Source organism: Eschrichtius robustus, chromosome 13, assembly GCF_028021215.1.
Source record: "Eschrichtius robustus isolate mEscRob2 chromosome 13, mEscRob2.pri, whole genome shotgun sequence".
NCBI classification, from domain to species: Eukaryota; Metazoa; Chordata; class Mammalia; order Artiodactyla; family Eschrichtiidae; genus Eschrichtius; species Eschrichtius robustus.
The window spans coordinates 7,479,259-7,495,952 of NC_090836.1; the positions used below are offsets into that span (position 1 = coordinate 7,479,259).

Here is a 16,694-nt window from a genome sequence, read left to right on the forward strand (position 1 = left end):
ACAGTCTTTTCAACAAAACTATGTGTTGCAAGAACTGGATAACCACATGCAGAAAAATGAAATTGGACCACTATCTTACACCACTCCCCAAAATTAACTCAAAATAGATTAAAGACTTAAGCTAACACATGATACCATAAAATTCCTAGAAGAAAACATATGGAGGAAGCTCCTTGACATCAGTCTTAGCCACAATTTTTTAGATATCACACCAAAAGCACAAGCAACAAAAGCAAAAATCAGGAAGTGGGACTACATCAAACTAAAAAACTTCTGCACAGCAAAAGACACAATCAAAAAAAAAGAAAGAAAGAAAGAAAAGACAACCTACGGAATAAGAGAAAATATTTGCAAACCATATATCTGATAAGAAGATAAGAAGTTAATATCCAAAATAGGTAAAGAACTCATACAACTCAGTAACAAAACAAAACAAAAACTAAAAACAATCCAATTTTTAAAATGTGCAGAGGAACTAAACAGACATTTTTCTTAAGAAGACATACAAATAGTCCAAAGATCATTTTTTTAGAGTCACAAGCAGTTGACTGACTCAGTGTGACTCAAGACCACAAAGAAACCATTTCTAATTCACACTGTTCTGAGTCCTAGGGTTGGGGCCCAGGCTGGCAAGAATGATGCTTGGGACCCATTCCCATGAAAAGGTACTCAACATCACTAATCATCAGGGAAATGCAAATCAAAACCACAATGAAATATCACCTCACATCTATTAGAATGGTTATCATCAAGAAGACAAGAAGCGATTAACAAGTGTTGGTGAGGATGTGGATCACGGGGAACCCTAGCACACTCTTGGAGGGGATGAAAACTAGTACAGCCACTATGGAAAACAGTACGGACTTTCCTCAAAAGATTAAAAATAGAACTACTATATGATCCAGCCATTCCACTTCTGGGTATATATCCAAAGGAAATGAAAACAGGATATTGAAGAGATATATGCACTCCCATGTTTATTGCAGCATTATTCACAATAGCAAGGTATGGAAACAACCATAGGGTCCATTTGCAATGAATGGATAAAGAAGATGTGGTATACATATGTAAGAAAATATTATTCGGCCATAAGAAAGAAGGAGATCTTGCCATTTGCAATAACGTGGAGAGACCTTGAGGTTATTATGCTAGGTGAGAAAAGTCAGAGAAAGACAAATACTATATTTTATGATACCACTTATATGTGGAATCTAAAAAAGTCAAACTCATAGAAACAGAGAGTAGACTGGTGGTTACCAGAGGCTAGGAGGTGGAGGAATTGGGGCGATGCAGTTTAAAGATGCAAACTTTCAAACAGTAGATAAGTTCTGGAGATCTAATGCATAGTACAGTCATTATAGGCATACCTTGGAGAAATCACAGGTCCAGTTCTAGACTACCAGAATGAAGCGAATATTGCAATAAAGCAAGTCACACGAATTTTTGGTTTCCCAGGGCATACAGAAGTTATGTCTACACTACACTGTAGTCTATTAAGTGTGCAGTAGTATTATGCCTTGAAAAACAATATACATACCTTAATTTTTAAATACTTTATTGCTAAAAAATGCTTCCATCATCTGAGCCTGCAGCAAGTCATAACAGTAATGTCAAAGATCACTGATCACAGATCACCATAACAAATATAATTATGATGAAAAAGTTTGAAATATTGTGAGAATTACCAGAACATGACACAGAGACACAAAGTGAGCAAATGCTATTGAAAAATGGCACTGATAGATTTCCTGGATGAAGTGTTGCTACAAACTTTCAATTTGTGAAAAACATAGTATCTGCAAAGTGCAATAAAGCAAAGTTCAATAAAATGAGGTATGCCTGTATAGACATTACAAACTTCCAAGTTGCTAAGAGATTAGATCTTAGTTGCTCTCACCACAAAAAAGAAATGACAATTACATGACATGACAGAAGTGTTAGCTAACACTTCGATTATTGCAATAAATGTATCACATTTTGTACACCTAAACATTTACAATGTTATATGTCAATTATATCCCCATAAAAATTAATTTTTTTAAAAAAGGAAAGGATCTCATCATTTTGCCCTTATACTTACCATGTTATTGCAATCTTAATAGCCAGAATTAAGATAGCCAGCCAAGCAGCAGTAGTAGAAGCAGTACTAACAGAGAATTTACCATATGCCAGGCTTTGTTCTAAACACTTTAAATTTTTAACTTATTTTATCCTGACAATAACTCTATAAAGTAGGAACTATTATCTTCATTTTGCATATGAGGAAAACCAAGGCAAACAAGGGTTAATTTTCCCAAGGTCAAAAAGCCGGTAAGTGGCAGAGTAAAATTTCGTGCCAAGGCAGTCTGTCTCTTCCCAAATTCATGCTCATAACCACTCCTCTTTACTTCCCATTAATCACCTATTTTGGTGGGACTGGGGAAGGTGGGGGGGGGGTCATTAAAATCAATAAGTATATTCCCCATTCATTCAAAGATTTATTTAAGTATTAAAGTCTGAAGAAAGTATTATTCTGTTCTTCATTTTCCACCTACCCAAACAGCTGTTTTTCTACATTCCCAACAAACTTTGGATCGGGTACATGCTTACTCCATAGATGAAATGTCCCTTGACAGTCTTCATTTATGTCTTCAGGTGTCTCCCCTGCCACCAGGAAATCTGAGCAGTAATTCCTACCGCTGTGCTAGAGTTGCTAGGGGGAGCCTGTCCTCTAGTGCTCCCATGCTGATATGCAGCCAGTTAAAGCATTGACAGAAATTGCCTCAAAGACATTTTTTTACTATTATTAGGTGCAGTGGCAGATCACAAATAAGACAAAAGAAAATATTAAAAAGCAAACAGAAACATTCATCGTTGGTCTTAATGCATTATTGTGTTTGAGGGGATGACACTAGTCTTGGATTGATAGGGCAGAACATGAGGTCTCAAAGGACAATTATTTCACTCCTGACTGAGATGTAGACTTTAGTATACTAGAGCTTTTTAAAAAACATACCACCCCCATATCTTAATAACTTTCAAAAAGGGACTGAAAATGACAATTCTTATTCTGAAATAAATGCCATACAACATGGTTTCAACCATGGTTGCTGTGAAAACCACACCAAGCCTATACATTCCCCAGGCTTAAGGGACTTGAAAGTAAATGTAATCCTCTTCCTTTTTCCTTTCTTTCTCAAGAGAATATGTGATTGATGGGGAGCTCCTGAGTATAAGTTCTAGTCAAAAACCATATGTATCTTCCTCATGTACAGTTAAGAGGCAATAACAGAAATGACTTTTTTTAAACAGCTAAAAAAAAAGCTAAATATAACCAAGTGCAATCTTAGCCAGTTGTAATAACTGAGATCAGAAAGTAAGCTACCAGATTTATCAGCAGCTGCGCTACATGATATCCAGTTTTCCTTTTCCCAGGCCATAGCATCTATGTATCAAAGTAAAATTTGTCTTCAATGCTACTTTCTTGGGCCCTAATATTAACTGACTCTGGAGCATATAAATGAGACCTTCTGCAACTATAACAAAGCATATAAGGAATACTTATGTCCTGTAGCTAGGAACAACCAAAATGAGAATGAGTGAAAAAGGAAAAACCCAACTTTCTGATGTCTAGTCCCTCTTCACTGAAATCACTGTTAATTCAACAAGTATATATTTATGGCATATGGAAAGTATTGAGTAGATAAAAATGAAGACATGGTCCTTATATCAAAGAGCTTACAAACTAGTAAGAAGAGAATTTCAACAGCAACCCCAAAAAACAAGGGAGATCACCTTTCAGACTGACGGGATAAGTAACGTTTCATGAAGCAGCACTTGAGCTTTCCAGGATGGGAAGGATTTCACCAGGCAGGTAGAGAGGGAAGGAATTCTAGGCAGAGGGAATTGCAAGCACTCAATGCCCATGTTGCTGATGGCATCTGCAGAATGACAAGTGTGCAGGAGCAGACTGAAAGGGAAAATTGCGAGCTGAGGATGAAATGGTACTTTGGACTTTAACCTGTAAGCAAAGGAAAATTATTAAAGGTAATCAATGCGTAGGGGAGGAAAGGGCACGAGCAGGGTTTGGTTTCAGGAAGATTATTCTGGTGGCAACGTGTAAGCTGAACTAGGGCTGAGAAAGCTAGAAGCAAGCCAACTACCTAGAAGGTTATCGGAATGGAAGAAGTGAGGAGTAATAAAAGCTCACATGACAACCGTGAAGGCAGATGTCAATGTCTAACCAAGGGGGTTGAGCTGGAAAAATTATTATCTGCATCTTCTGCCCAAAAACCCCCCCTGCAGTTTAGGATACATGTTTATCCATGATAGTGCCTCACAACCTCAGTAATGATAAGAAAGGCCATGGTTGGGGAAGCCATCCAAGCCCTTCCCTGGGAGGGCAAATGGGGGAGGTGTATCAGAATCTCTGGAGAGAGCAGTATGTTATTTTAAATTGGAAACAAAAAAAGAAAAAAAAAAAAGCAGCAGCACCCATATCATTCTGATTCATCTCCTGTGACAATCACTGAATGAGAACTCCAAGATCCTTCTGGCTTCCAAAGTCTATGACTCTCACTTTAGTTCTATCTCATGCATTGATTCCCTTCATTTATGCTGACCATAGTTCTGGGCTATGAAAGGTGGCCTAGATCACAAAGATAATTCCAAGCAAATGAAATTAACTGTACCAGCAAATAAATAATAAATACAAATGATCTCAACAAGGAGCCTCTGTGGGTTTAGAAACATGAGGACAGAGGTCTAGCCTTAACCTCTTAAAACCTCCATTTCTTGAAAATGAGTAATAGATATAAAATGTCCTTTTATTACCTACTGGCCACCTATATTGGGTCAATTAAATAAAAAAGATAATGAAACAGGCAAATAGAAAGATAAAAGAGACACTACCTCTTTCCATATTTTTAATTACCATTATTGCACCAATACAGCATACATATGCTCTATATACATATATCTGAAAGTTCATTTTCAATTTTTCAGCAATTCAAATACATAATATATTATCATCTTGAGAATACAAAGAACACAACATAGAGGAAGATTGAGAAAATAGGCTCCCAGTAGTTAGTCACTAGTGATTCTACAGGCTTTCCTTTTAGTGTTTTCTATTGGAATTTTTAAATGTCCTGCCATGGCTCTGCAAGAATAGAGCTGCCTGGAACGGGAAGTAATGAAAAAAAAAAATGGACCCAAAGTTAAAAAGAGTCAAGAAGGAAATCCAAGAGAGAGAATCTATTTTGAAACTAAATATAAGGACTCCCTTCAGCCAGAGGGTACACATCCAAATAGGTGCTAAGGGAAGAAGTGAGATCCTCCCATTTCACTCTCAAAATTGCCCCTTAGCAGACAAAGTAGCTGGTGCCAGCTCACCTAAGAGCGGGACCGCTTCACAGCATTGTAAAAGGAATGGTGGGCAGAGGGAGGGAAAGTGGTGGGGGGCAACTTGCTTCTGAGATACTCCTGGTGATGGGTATTGCAGCCGTCATTTGGGCAAAACCTAGCACAGCTAAAGCCATGGCTCTCCAGCTTGCTTCATAAATGATGGTACATGTAACAGCAGCTTTCTGTTGAAGAGCTGGTGGACTGAAAAAATAAATGTGTATGAAAAGGAGCCAGATACCCAGGCAGCAAGGTAATGTGGGTACTGAACAAGAGTTAAGTGCTTTCAACCTCTCTGCTCTACAAATTAGGTTAAAAACTCTAAACCCTTTAACTTTAGGACAAATAATGGGGCCATTACAAAGTAACGCTGTGCTTCAAATGCAGCAACTAGATGGAGCTGCAAGAAAGTAACTGCTTCTCTAGAATATAAGTAGGAAAACATAGTCCCTTGAACCTCCTTCATCCAAGAGACACCCACTGATCAGAGATGCTGCACTATTCCACAAAAGAAGAGTGGGGTGCCACCAACACAACCCTCTTGTCACAGGAAGAGACATGTAAACACACTAGACACTAGAGGGTCAGGGGGCTGCACCCAGCACTGGATGTTCACTGAATAAGACAAGCCTGAGGGAGGATATACAGCAGAGACCCAGGAAACAGGTCTTTCTTCACACCTACCCCTATCAAAATTCTGAATCTGTAAACACTGTGATCAGTCTGTCCATTTTTAGAGTCTTCAGTTAATGGAAAAGTTCTGAGGTTTTTGTCTCCCCTGAAATTGCTAAACAGAGCTTCACAAAGAGGTACACAAGGGTCATGAGATGATTCTGAAAAAAGTTAAAGAATTTAAAGATGGAGAAAATTTTACAGATGTTGGAGGTTATTTCCCCACCAAAGAGACCCTGGCCTTTAGAGCCCTGCAACAGTCAGCCACAAGTATCAGAAGACCCACTATGCCCCTGCCCTGATAGTGAACAGGAGATAAGAAATACTTTCTCGGCTGTACAGCAAGGAACACCGGGGAGTGACACACCAGCCTGAACGCAATGGAGAAGCTATGAAAACAACCGTTCAATAATTTTGGTTCTGGGGAGGGAAGGGTTTCCGAGCTCCCCTCAGATTGGTGCCCTCAAGGTCATTGTGATTCTTCAAGTCTGTCCTTAACGTCCTGCCAGTGCTCCTCAGAACTGGACCCAGTTGGATGGCTGTGGTGCCTGGTTTGGAACAGAGCTGTGAGACAGAACAGAGAGATAGCCAAAGCCATATTAGGATAGGGACTCCATCCTTAACAGTTAAGAAATTTCTGCCCAGAATTCCTGAAACTATACTTCACAGCAATTCTACTTACTAAGGCCTGAGATATTCCACTCAAGCTTCATGCTACAGCTTTCTTATCCCACCATCCCCAGCACTCCCATACCTCCTTACCTAGAATTCCTGCTGAAGACTCTATATGACCTACAAATGCCCTGCTTTCCCAGATCAGAGACTTCATTTGACTGTACATACATCATCAATACCCTGGTTGAGAGTATGCTGGTTTCCCTATGCTAATACCTGGATGCAGTGCTAAAGTCACCCCACAAGTCATTGCTTGCAGAAACTGGAGCTGGTGCTGGTGTCGTTACAGGAGCAGGAGAATCCAAATCTAAAAGGATATCTGAATACAAGGTAAGAGAAGAAATAAGAAAAGGGGAAACAGAATAAAAATTTTAGAAACAAAAACTTATGTTCACACAAAAACCTATACGTAAATGTTCACAGTGACTTTGTTTGTAACAGCCCAAAACTGGAAACAACCCAGATGCTTTTCCATGGGTGATGATTAAACATACTGTGGTACATCCATACCATGGAATACTACTCAGCAATAAATAGGAACAAACTGTTGCTATATACAACTTGATGGCTCTCAAGGGAATCATCCTGAGTGGGAAAAGTCAATCCCAAAGGTTATATACTATATGGTTCCATTTAGGTAACATTCCTGAAGCGACAAAATTAGAGATGGAGAACAGATTAGTGACTGATTGCTGAGAGTTAGGGATTGTGGGGAGAGGCAAAGAGGTGTGGCTATAAAAGGGCGACACAAGGGATCCTTGTCGTGGTGGAACTGTTCAGTATCCTGACCATGGTGGTGGATCCAGGAACCTACACATGACAAAACTGCACAGAACGACAGCCGACCCTTGAACGACATGGGTCTGAACTGCGTGGGTCCACTTACTCAGGGATTTTTTTTCAATAAACACTCACTACAGTACTACGTGATCTGTGGTTGGCTGAATCTGCAGATTTGGAACTGCAGATACAGAAGGACAACTATGAAGTTATACACAGATTTTTGACTGCATGGGGGGGCGGGCAGGGAGGAAGTGGTCAGTGCACCTGAGCCCTGCACACTGTTCAAGGGTCAACTGCACACACAAATGAGAATACGTAAAAACGACGAAATCTAAGTAAGATGATGAGATGGTCTCAATGTCAATTTTGCAAAATGTTGAGGGTAACTGGGTAAAGGGTATGTGGGATTTCTTTGTATTATTTTTTACAACTGCATGTGAATCTACAATTATCAAGTTTAGTTTTAAAAAATAAAAATAAATAAACCTTAGATACTATCCTCAGTGCCTTCTGGCAACACTTACCAAAAGAAGTAGCCTATAACCACTTTTACCTCAAAAATTCCAGAAAGAGAAAGTTTGCTCTTAGCAATCAATTACAAATGATTAATGATATAATTTAAAACTTAAATTATATTAAATTATAATTAACTAATTAATGATATAACTTAAAACTCCCAGATTCTAATACTAGGTTCTCTAAACTTAGGAAAATTCCTTCCCAAGTTCTAATTTCTCATCTTTTAAATGGAAATAACTATATCTATTCTTTTTTCCCACCAGACAGTAAAGAAAAACGAAAATGTACTCATAAACCCAGATGTCGTCTCATTTCCTCTCATTGCCCTTGTGAAGAAATGGAACGGATTAAGAAATGACATTCACTGAACGGCTACTATATTCCAAGAACTGGGCTAGGTGCCATCACATCATTTCACCCTCACAGTCTTGGGGTAGTTTTACATCTCCATTTTACAGGTAAGGATACTGAGACTCAAAGAAATTAAATAATGTTACCCAACACATTCAGATAAAAAGTAGCAGAGCCATGACCAAAATCTTGGTCCATCTGACTCGCAGGCCCACTAGCATCTCTGTCACCAAGGTACAGTGAAGGAAACAGTCTTCTCAATATCTACTCATTTTCAGCCAAAGAACCACCCAGAACCATGACTCTCAGCTCACTAGAAAAGCTTCAATGCCTTGCTAGAGGCTTCCAGAATCACCTTGTCAGTGTCAAGCACCATTTAACAGCAAAACCATCGACACTCTCCTTGGCAAATAGGTGTTACCCAGTTAAACCCTAAGATATGATTTCTCAAGGTTAAAGTGCTAGAGAGAGTTACCTGCATCAGTACCTCCATGACTGGATTTTGGTACGGGCGGTGGAGTGACATGATTGCTGATGGCAACTGAGGAGGACGGTGGGGGAATTGTGACTCTGCCTCCAGGCGGTGGTGGGAGTAAGCTTAGGCCCCCAGTCGCTGTAGTCTTGGGCCTAGAAGCACCTCCTTTCTTGGTTGTGATGTTCTACAAAAAAAAAAAAAAGAAGCAGAGTGAGAGAAAGAAAAAGAGCAAGTCACAGGCTTATGGAAATACAAGGAGGGGTGGGGGGAACCATACTCACCCCAATACTCAACTTGATGGTCTGCCCTTCCTTGAAACCCAGATCCAACTTGGGACGATTATCCATTTCCTGAGATTCTTTGGAAATCTCAGATTCCTGCTTTACCCACCTTCAGTAAAAGAGTAAGTTATTTTAATTGGAATTCCCTGAAAGCGGAGTCTGACACACAAATTTGAGTGTAGCTAATTTATGTGAAACATGATTCCAGAAAGTAGAGTAAGGGAACATGAGATGTGAGAAAGGAAAGGAAGAAAAGCCAAGAAAGGGCAACTGGGGTTCAATACCGCTGAGGAACCATTCAAAAGGCATATTAAACTTGTCCCTCCAAAAGAGGGCACTTAGCCACCAATTCCCATCCCCCATGGTTGAGGGCGGCCCCTGAGGGGGTGTTAATTCCTCAGTCCTTCCAGGTTGCCCCCCTTGCTAACTGGCTGGCCTTCCACAGTTTCAGGAAGTCCTAAGGCAGAAAAGCCTGCACTTGAGGTAGGAAGCCAACAGCGTGCATGGTGCTGTCCACCACAGCTGAGCCAAGATCGAATGGGCTGAAGAAGTACTGCAACAGGCACAAAACATGTCAGCTACATGGAGTAAGAAAACTGGCACATAACTCCCCACATATCTCACAGACAGCCCTGCTGTTACTGTTATGCCTCCTTCAGCCACCTAAAAGCAAGGGCAAATTCCCCAGAGGCATAAACAAAAGCCCCATCTCAAACCACTGTACAAGGGATTAAAAACATATTCTAGCTATAAGGAAAGGATAGAACAGATACAAATATAATGTAAGAAAACAGAGTGAATGGGAAGATTTATATTCTTTACCAAGTAAAGAAACCAGGAGGTAACAGAGATAGTGCCCACTCAACTGAGGAGCAGCATTCCCCAAACATTTAACCTGGTAACTAAAGACAAGCTTCACTCACTTGAAGTGATCTTGCAAAGAGACATTAAAGTCAAAGGCATCACCCCGATCTGAGAAGCCAATGCCAATGAAAGCACTACGCCCTGTGAAAAAGACAGGAATCTTCAGAACAGGAAGTATCCCTTAGGGCAAACTCTATCCAATGAAAATATCAATGTAATATTTACCCTAACTAGATAACATCTGTGAATGTGAAATATTTTCTCACGGACCAGGGATCGGCAAACTGCATGCAGCCCATGGGCCAAATGCTGCCAGAGCTTGTTCCTGTAAATAAAGTTTCACTGGAACAAAGGCACACCAGTTTGTTTACATACCATCCATGGCAGCGTTCACATTACATCAACAGAACTGAGTAGTTGCAAGAGATCATTTGGCCCACAAAACCTAAAATATTTATTATCTGTATATTTACAGAAAAAATTTGCCAACCTCTGATTGGAGAAAAGATGACTGCCGTAAACACAGTTGATGTAAGATAGTCCCACAAAAAACCACCACAACAATGAAGAGGCAATATGTGTCAATTCTTTGGTTAGATAAACATTTTGATTTATTTACGTCTACTTTTAATAACCACATCTTGGAACTTGTGTTCATATCTATTACAAACATGTTAATCCTTCTCCTTTAGCAACTAGAATTAACTTTGGACAAAGGGGAGGAAAAATTTAGTAAACTGAAGTAAGATAAATGCATTGGGGCACACTTCTGTTGAACTGCATTAACTACTTTCCTAATCTCAACCCATTCAAAATCCCTGATCCCTTACCAGTACCATCCTGGATCCGGATTACAAAGTAGCGGCTGGAATCTGTCACTGTCTCCACAGCAATACCAGGATATTGTTCTACTGGTGCTTGAGCAAAGAGCTCCCCTGACAGGTAAGGAAAAGACTTCTTTGAGCAAAGGAAACAAACATTTAAAACTCAATTAACAAGTATTTCCATGCCAGTCCCCAGTTTGAAGGTATTTATAAAAGAACACCAAACCAATATCCTTAATATGTTAGAGAGTCACCAGCACAGATTACCTGAAACTTTATCCTCAAGTTTGATATAAGCGATCTTCCCTTTTGAAGTGATTCGGAGGCGACCAGTCCAATCAGGTTGATCTAATTTCCAGTCAGATGCCCTAGGATAGGAAAATGGAGAAGCCTCAGGCCTCGGGTCAACGTCTTTAATACACTAAAAACCTACGCAGGATCATTTGCCATATTTCTATTTCCCTCTTCTGAACTGCTTACTCTTTCTACGTATTAAATAATCAAAAGACTAACTCATGATTCTCTCTATACAGATGCCTCATGTTACACACAGTCCAAAGCAAATAGAAGGTTACTACTGAAGTCCAAAAAGCATCAATAAAAGTATATAAAAGTACAAAAAAAAGCAATTTAAAAACTTATCACAATGACACTATTTTATATAATACTGTAGATGGTATTTTATATAATAGTGTTTTGCTGATCAGGGAACAACGAAGTCTACTAAATGAAATATATTAGGTAACAGAAGCCTCCCAAATCCCTAAACATATTATCTTTCACTGAATTCAACCAATATTTACAGAGTGTGTATTAAGTTGCAGGTACTGTTCTAGGTACTTGGGATACAAGACGGAACCAAATTTAAAGCCGTCATGAAGCTTTCATTCTAATAGAAGGTAGATAATAAAAAAGAAGCAATAAATAAGTAAAATAATTAACATCTCAGAAGGTGATAACTGCTACGGTAAAAAGAAAATGCAGAGGCAGAAAAGGGAGATCGGGAGGGTCGTGGGAGAATGAACATGTTGCAGCATTCAAAAGATGTGGCACATATATACAATGGAATATTACTCAGCCATAAAAAGAAACGAAATGGAGGTATCTGTAGTGAGGTGGATGGAGTTAGAGTCTGTCATACAGAGTGAAGTAAGTCAGAAAGAGAAAAACAAATACAGTATGCTAACACATATATATGGAATCTAAGGGAAAAAAAAAAAAAGGTCATGAAGAACCTAGTGGCAAGATGGGAATAAAGACACAGACCTACTAGAGAATGGACTTGAGGATATGGGGAGGGGGAAGGGTAAGCTGTGACAGGGTGAGAGAGTGGCATGGACACATATACACTACCAAATGTAAAATAGATAGCTAGTGGGAAGCAACCGCACAGCACAGGGAGATCAGCTCGGTGCTTTGTGACCACCTAGAGGGGTGGGATAGGGAGGGTGGGAGGGAGGGAGATGCGGGAGGGAAGAGATATGGGAACATATGTATATGTATAACTGATTCACTTTGTTATAGAGCAGAAACTAACACACCATTGTAAAGCAATTATACTCCAATAAAGATGTTAAAAAAAAGGGTGGTCAAGGTTAATAAGGCAGGCCTTATTAACAAGGTGAAATGTGAGCAAAAATGTGAAGGAAGTGAGAGTTACCCATGCAGATATCTGGAGGAAAAGCATTCCAGGTGTAGGAAACAGCTAGTGCAAAGATGCTAAGATAGGAGCATGCCTGCCATTATCTGCCCTCAAGCAAGGAGGCCACTGTGGTTAGAATAAAGAGATGAAGTGGGAGAGCTAACTGAGGGACAGGTCATGTAGGGTTTTATAAGCCATTGTAAGAACTCTGGCTTTTACTGTGAGTGAAAAAGGAGCCATTTAAGAAGAGGTGTGACATGATCTCCCTTTTAGTTTAAGAGGATTACTTTGCTATCATAGCAGAGATGCAGCAATATGAACACTGAAGCAGGGGGATTAGTTAAGAGACTACTGTACTAATCTAGGAGAGTCACGATGGTGACTAGGAAGAGAAAGGAGCAGAAGTGGCTAGACTGTGGATGTATTTAATGTAAGGCAGCAGGATTTTCTAATGGAATGGATTTGAGGTAAAAGAGAAAGAGAGACATCAAAGGTAAAATCAAGGATGACTCCAAGGTTTTTAGCCTGAACAGAGGAATTGCCAATAATTGAGATGAGGAAGGCTACAAGTAGAGCAAGTCTGGGAAGAAAGATCAGGAGTTCAGTTTTGGCTATGCTGAGTCTGAGATGTCTTACAGATTTTCAAGAGGAGATACAGAGTATGTGTTTGAACATATGAATCTGGACTTCAGGAAGGACTTGTGGATTAGAGATACAAATGTCCATGGAAACAGTACAAACACTGAATCCTTACGATCTGTGTTATAAATGAATCTGAATGAAATCTAAGACATTATTTAAACATGAAACAATTTTACAAAACATTGTATTTGTGATTTTGTTTTGCCAGCAGTGTGGAAAAGGGAGGGCAAATAAAAGTCAGTAATAACTCATCCCCAAAAAAAAAAACAACTCATCCCTTGGGAACCTAAAGACTAATACTTGCAGGTTAGGAAGGTAACAATAAAGTATATCTGAATAAAAATAAGTTTCACAAGATGGTAAGCAAATGGTGGAAAGGAAGAAATGAAAATTTAAATTAGGACAAGTTCTGAATAGGATTTACAAGATAAAATCTTTGTCACACCCTTCTCTCTTGATGTCCCGCCTCAAAGACCCTCAAGTACCTGAATCTGATCCAGATTAGAGCAAGCTCTAGAGGTCCCTGTCTATGAAATTTTTTTAATGAGTCGTTACTTATTCCACTATACCGCCATGAGCTAGACATAGTGGAAATGGGCTACTGAAAATATTAGGAACAAGCCTACCAGACACGCTTCTTTGGACAGCTTCCTAGGCTTATTTGTGTGTCTGGTGGCCAATATTTAACAAATCCTCAGTAAATGAATGGATACTCATGGCAGCAGTTTCCCTCAGCCCTGAGCCTTACCTCCTCTCCCACTCCCCTGACCTACCCTGAGGAACTCTTGGTTTTACTGATCTTCTAAACCAACCTCACAAATTTTCATCTACCTTGGCAATAAGTCTTATAGCAGCTGTATGGAATAGGCATAAAAGTCTACCACCTCTCTCTAAATGAAGAAATAGACAATAACACACTAAGTAACAATCCCTAACTTCAAAGTCCAGCATTCTTTTCATTACATTAAAACACACTATAGGGTTTAATACTGATTTAGCTGAGCAGGAGGGTAATGATGAATAAAAAAAAATTTTATAGGTTGGGAAACCATTTTCTAACCATTTATAAGTTTTGCATCAACCTAAATTCCGTAAGTCTGGTCAGTGAAAGTCTGGGAAGCAACAGCTTATGCTAAGTGAACCAAAGTCAATTATTCCCTCTCATCTTACTAGTCACTCAAAGAAAGCATTTCTCCTGCTTACTACAAAGTCCAGTTTTTCCTTTAATGGCAGCCTGGAGAACAAATCATGCTCATAATGTAAAATGGACACAGACAAAAAGGGAGAAAAGTAATATTTATCAAGCACCTGTTCCAGGCATTATGCCCATTCTTGTGAAAATTGAGAGGATCTCACAAAATAAGTAATATTATATCCATTTCTACAGACGAGGAAACTAAAGTTCGAAAGAGTTAAGTGACTTGCCAAAGGTAACCCAGCAAATAAATGAGAATCACAATTCAAACTCAGTTCTGCTCTCTTCACTGACTAAGAGTGGTTGATGTAAAAAGCCTCTTGTAAGATAAGATGTCAATAATAAGCATGGAAAACACAGAATGACAAAAAGAAAAAGGGTAAAAGAGGAAAATTAAGAAATTGCTTTGATGGCTCAATGCAGTTAATTGACATAAGGATAAAGGATAAACCAGAAGTTAAGACAGAGAAAGCAGATGGGTGAGAGAAGCTTCAAGCTTTTAAAAAGCTTTAAGTAGAAGAAAAAGAACAGAACCTCACTTCAACGTGTATCATATCCTTTAGGAAGTCTCAACGCGTAAAGTTGGAGGTCATGAGCTATTTTACCTTATTTCACAGTTCAATCAATGCTAATTTAAATGTAATCTACTAATTTCTTTAAGTCAACATTTACAGAGTCTCCACCATGTGCCAGAAACTGTGCTAGACCCTAGGAATATAAAGTTTAAAAAGACCTCAAGTTGTTCACAGTCTAGTCTGGAGAACTGGGAGACCAAACAATCAACGAGAATGCAGAAGGAAGAGCTCTGTGATAAAGACAAGCCCAGGTGCTATGGAAGCACCAAGAGCACACCTAAGCCAGAATGGAAGGTCAAGGAGGGCTCGCCAAAGAAGGAGAGTTCTCAACTGACGCACACGTATTAGTGCCTGTGACTACCATCAAAAAGCATGTAGAGTCTTATTCATGGTCAATCTGGAGTATGATTGAAAGCTTGAAATCAGGACTACCTCTTTGCCAAAAGGTACAACCCACAGGGTCTAGTGCACAGGTCAGCAAGCAGAAAGATACTGATTCACGATGAATGAACCTCTGATAATGAGGCAAAACATTGGACACAGGGAGAAGATAACTTTTCAGCCGAGGTAATAATAAATGCCAAGAGGAAAATCCTGATGGTGATGTGAGTCAGAGAGAGAAATCAAACCAGTATCTCATATTTATATACTGCTTTACTGTTTTCCTAAATTCTTTTTTAGGAAATTTACCTTAAATTCTTTTTCACATTTATTGTATGATTTCATTTAACCCTCTAAAAACTTCTACAAGGTACCTAGCTAGAGCAGGTTTTATTACCACCTTTTTTTTTTCTTCTGTTTTACAGATGAGAAAACTGAGGCTTGGAGAGGCTAAGAGACTTGTCTCAAATCATACAGCTGTAAAGTTGCGAGGGCTCACGCTCATATTTTTTAACATGCAACCCAGTGAGTTACATGTGAACTCTTTGGACTACATGACTTGGTGACTTCCTACAGCATACTCAGACCCTCCCAGTCATTGGATTACAAGGTGGTTAGTCAGCCCTCCAGTGAAAATGCTGCCTTAACTCTGGAAGTAAAAGCTATAGGCGAAATGGAGAGAAGGGGGTAGGGAAGAAAGATTGAAAATACTATAGTATCACCAAGAAAACATATTGAAAAGAGACAGACCCGACAACCATTGGAAAACTTAGGATCATAACCTTTGCCCACTGGCAAAAGAGCTGAAAGGAAAAACCATATGGTGGATGATGAGACTTGGTGACAAGACGGAACAGCACAAAAGACAAATTAGCTCATCCAGAGAGGGGCCAACGACACAAAGATTACCCACAAATACGCACGAGGTACTGGAAATGGGGGGCGGGGACAGACAGCGAGGGGAAGATGAGGGTGACAAGCTAAAGGACGCAGGGAAGAGCGAAGGAAAGGTGACTGGTGATAGAGCAGACACGACTGGAAACGGATGGAGAGCAAAGGGGTAACCCAGAGGGGGTCCGGGGGAGGAGGGGTGGGAGGATGTAGGATAGTCATTTTTTTAAGCGGCGGAAACAAGGATGACAGCAGTCCAGAGTGGGGGAAGAGCAGGAGGACAGGGTGACAACAACCCAGGTGGGGAGCCTAGCAAGGTGACAACCCAGAGGTGGCAGTGGCAGGCACGGGCAGCGTGCTACTGAGGAGCAAAGTGTCAGCCCCGACCGGGTACGCGCGTGCCGCAGTACCTCGGGGTTAGTACCTGTAACCGCGGTTGGAGGCCCGGGGCGGAATCCGGTAGACGCTGACGTCGGGCTTCACACACAGAACAGACTCGTACTCCAACTCGGCCGCCATCTTGGCTCTGCTCGCCGCCCAGC

At 40.0% G+C, this 16,694-nt stretch overlaps 2 protein-coding genes across 2 annotated transcripts in view; both read right to left on the reverse strand.

Moving 5' to 3' along the window:
- Positions 1-4,668, reverse strand: part of LOC137775033 (C-type lectin domain family 4 member A-like) — a 50,300-nt gene extending 45,632 nt beyond the window's left edge. The window contains exon 1 of the mRNA XM_068560648.1: positions 3,775-4,668. The gene's annotated coding sequence lies outside the window, so the exon portion shown is untranslated. The remainder of the gene's footprint in view (positions 1-3,774) is intronic.
- Positions 4,669-4,903: 235 nt separating this feature from the next.
- Positions 4,904-16,692, reverse strand: NECAP1 (NECAP endocytosis associated 1). The gene is made up of 8 exons (XM_068561219.1): positions 16,577-16,692; positions 11,094-11,194; positions 10,833-10,937; positions 10,062-10,143; positions 9,139-9,247; positions 8,858-9,041; positions 6,946-7,048; positions 4,904-6,618 (listed from the first exon to the last, which is right to left on the reverse strand). The coding sequence occupies exons 1-8, from the start codon at positions 16,669-16,671 to the stop codon at positions 6,570-6,572; spliced, it is 828 nt and encodes a 275-aa protein (XP_068417320.1). The 5' UTR covers positions 16,672-16,692; the 3' UTR covers positions 4,904-6,569.
- Between the last annotated feature and the right edge of the window lie 2 nt (positions 16,693-16,694).

Bases quoted from the DNA above. Each gene is read 5' to 3' on its own strand.
- NECAP1 (XM_068561219.1), bottom strand. From the start codon at position 16,671: ATGGCGGCCGAGTTGGAGTACGAGTCTGTTCTGTGTGTGAAGCCCGAC. The intron at 9,042-9,138 runs GTGAGTATGGTT...TTTTTTTTGTAG, and splicing joins CCATCAAGTTGAGTATTGGG to AACATCACAACCAAGAAAGG. The intron at 7,049-8,857 runs GTAACTCTCTCT...CCTTGTATTCAG, and splicing joins TCATGGAGGTACTGATGCAG to ATATCCTTTTAGATTTGGAT.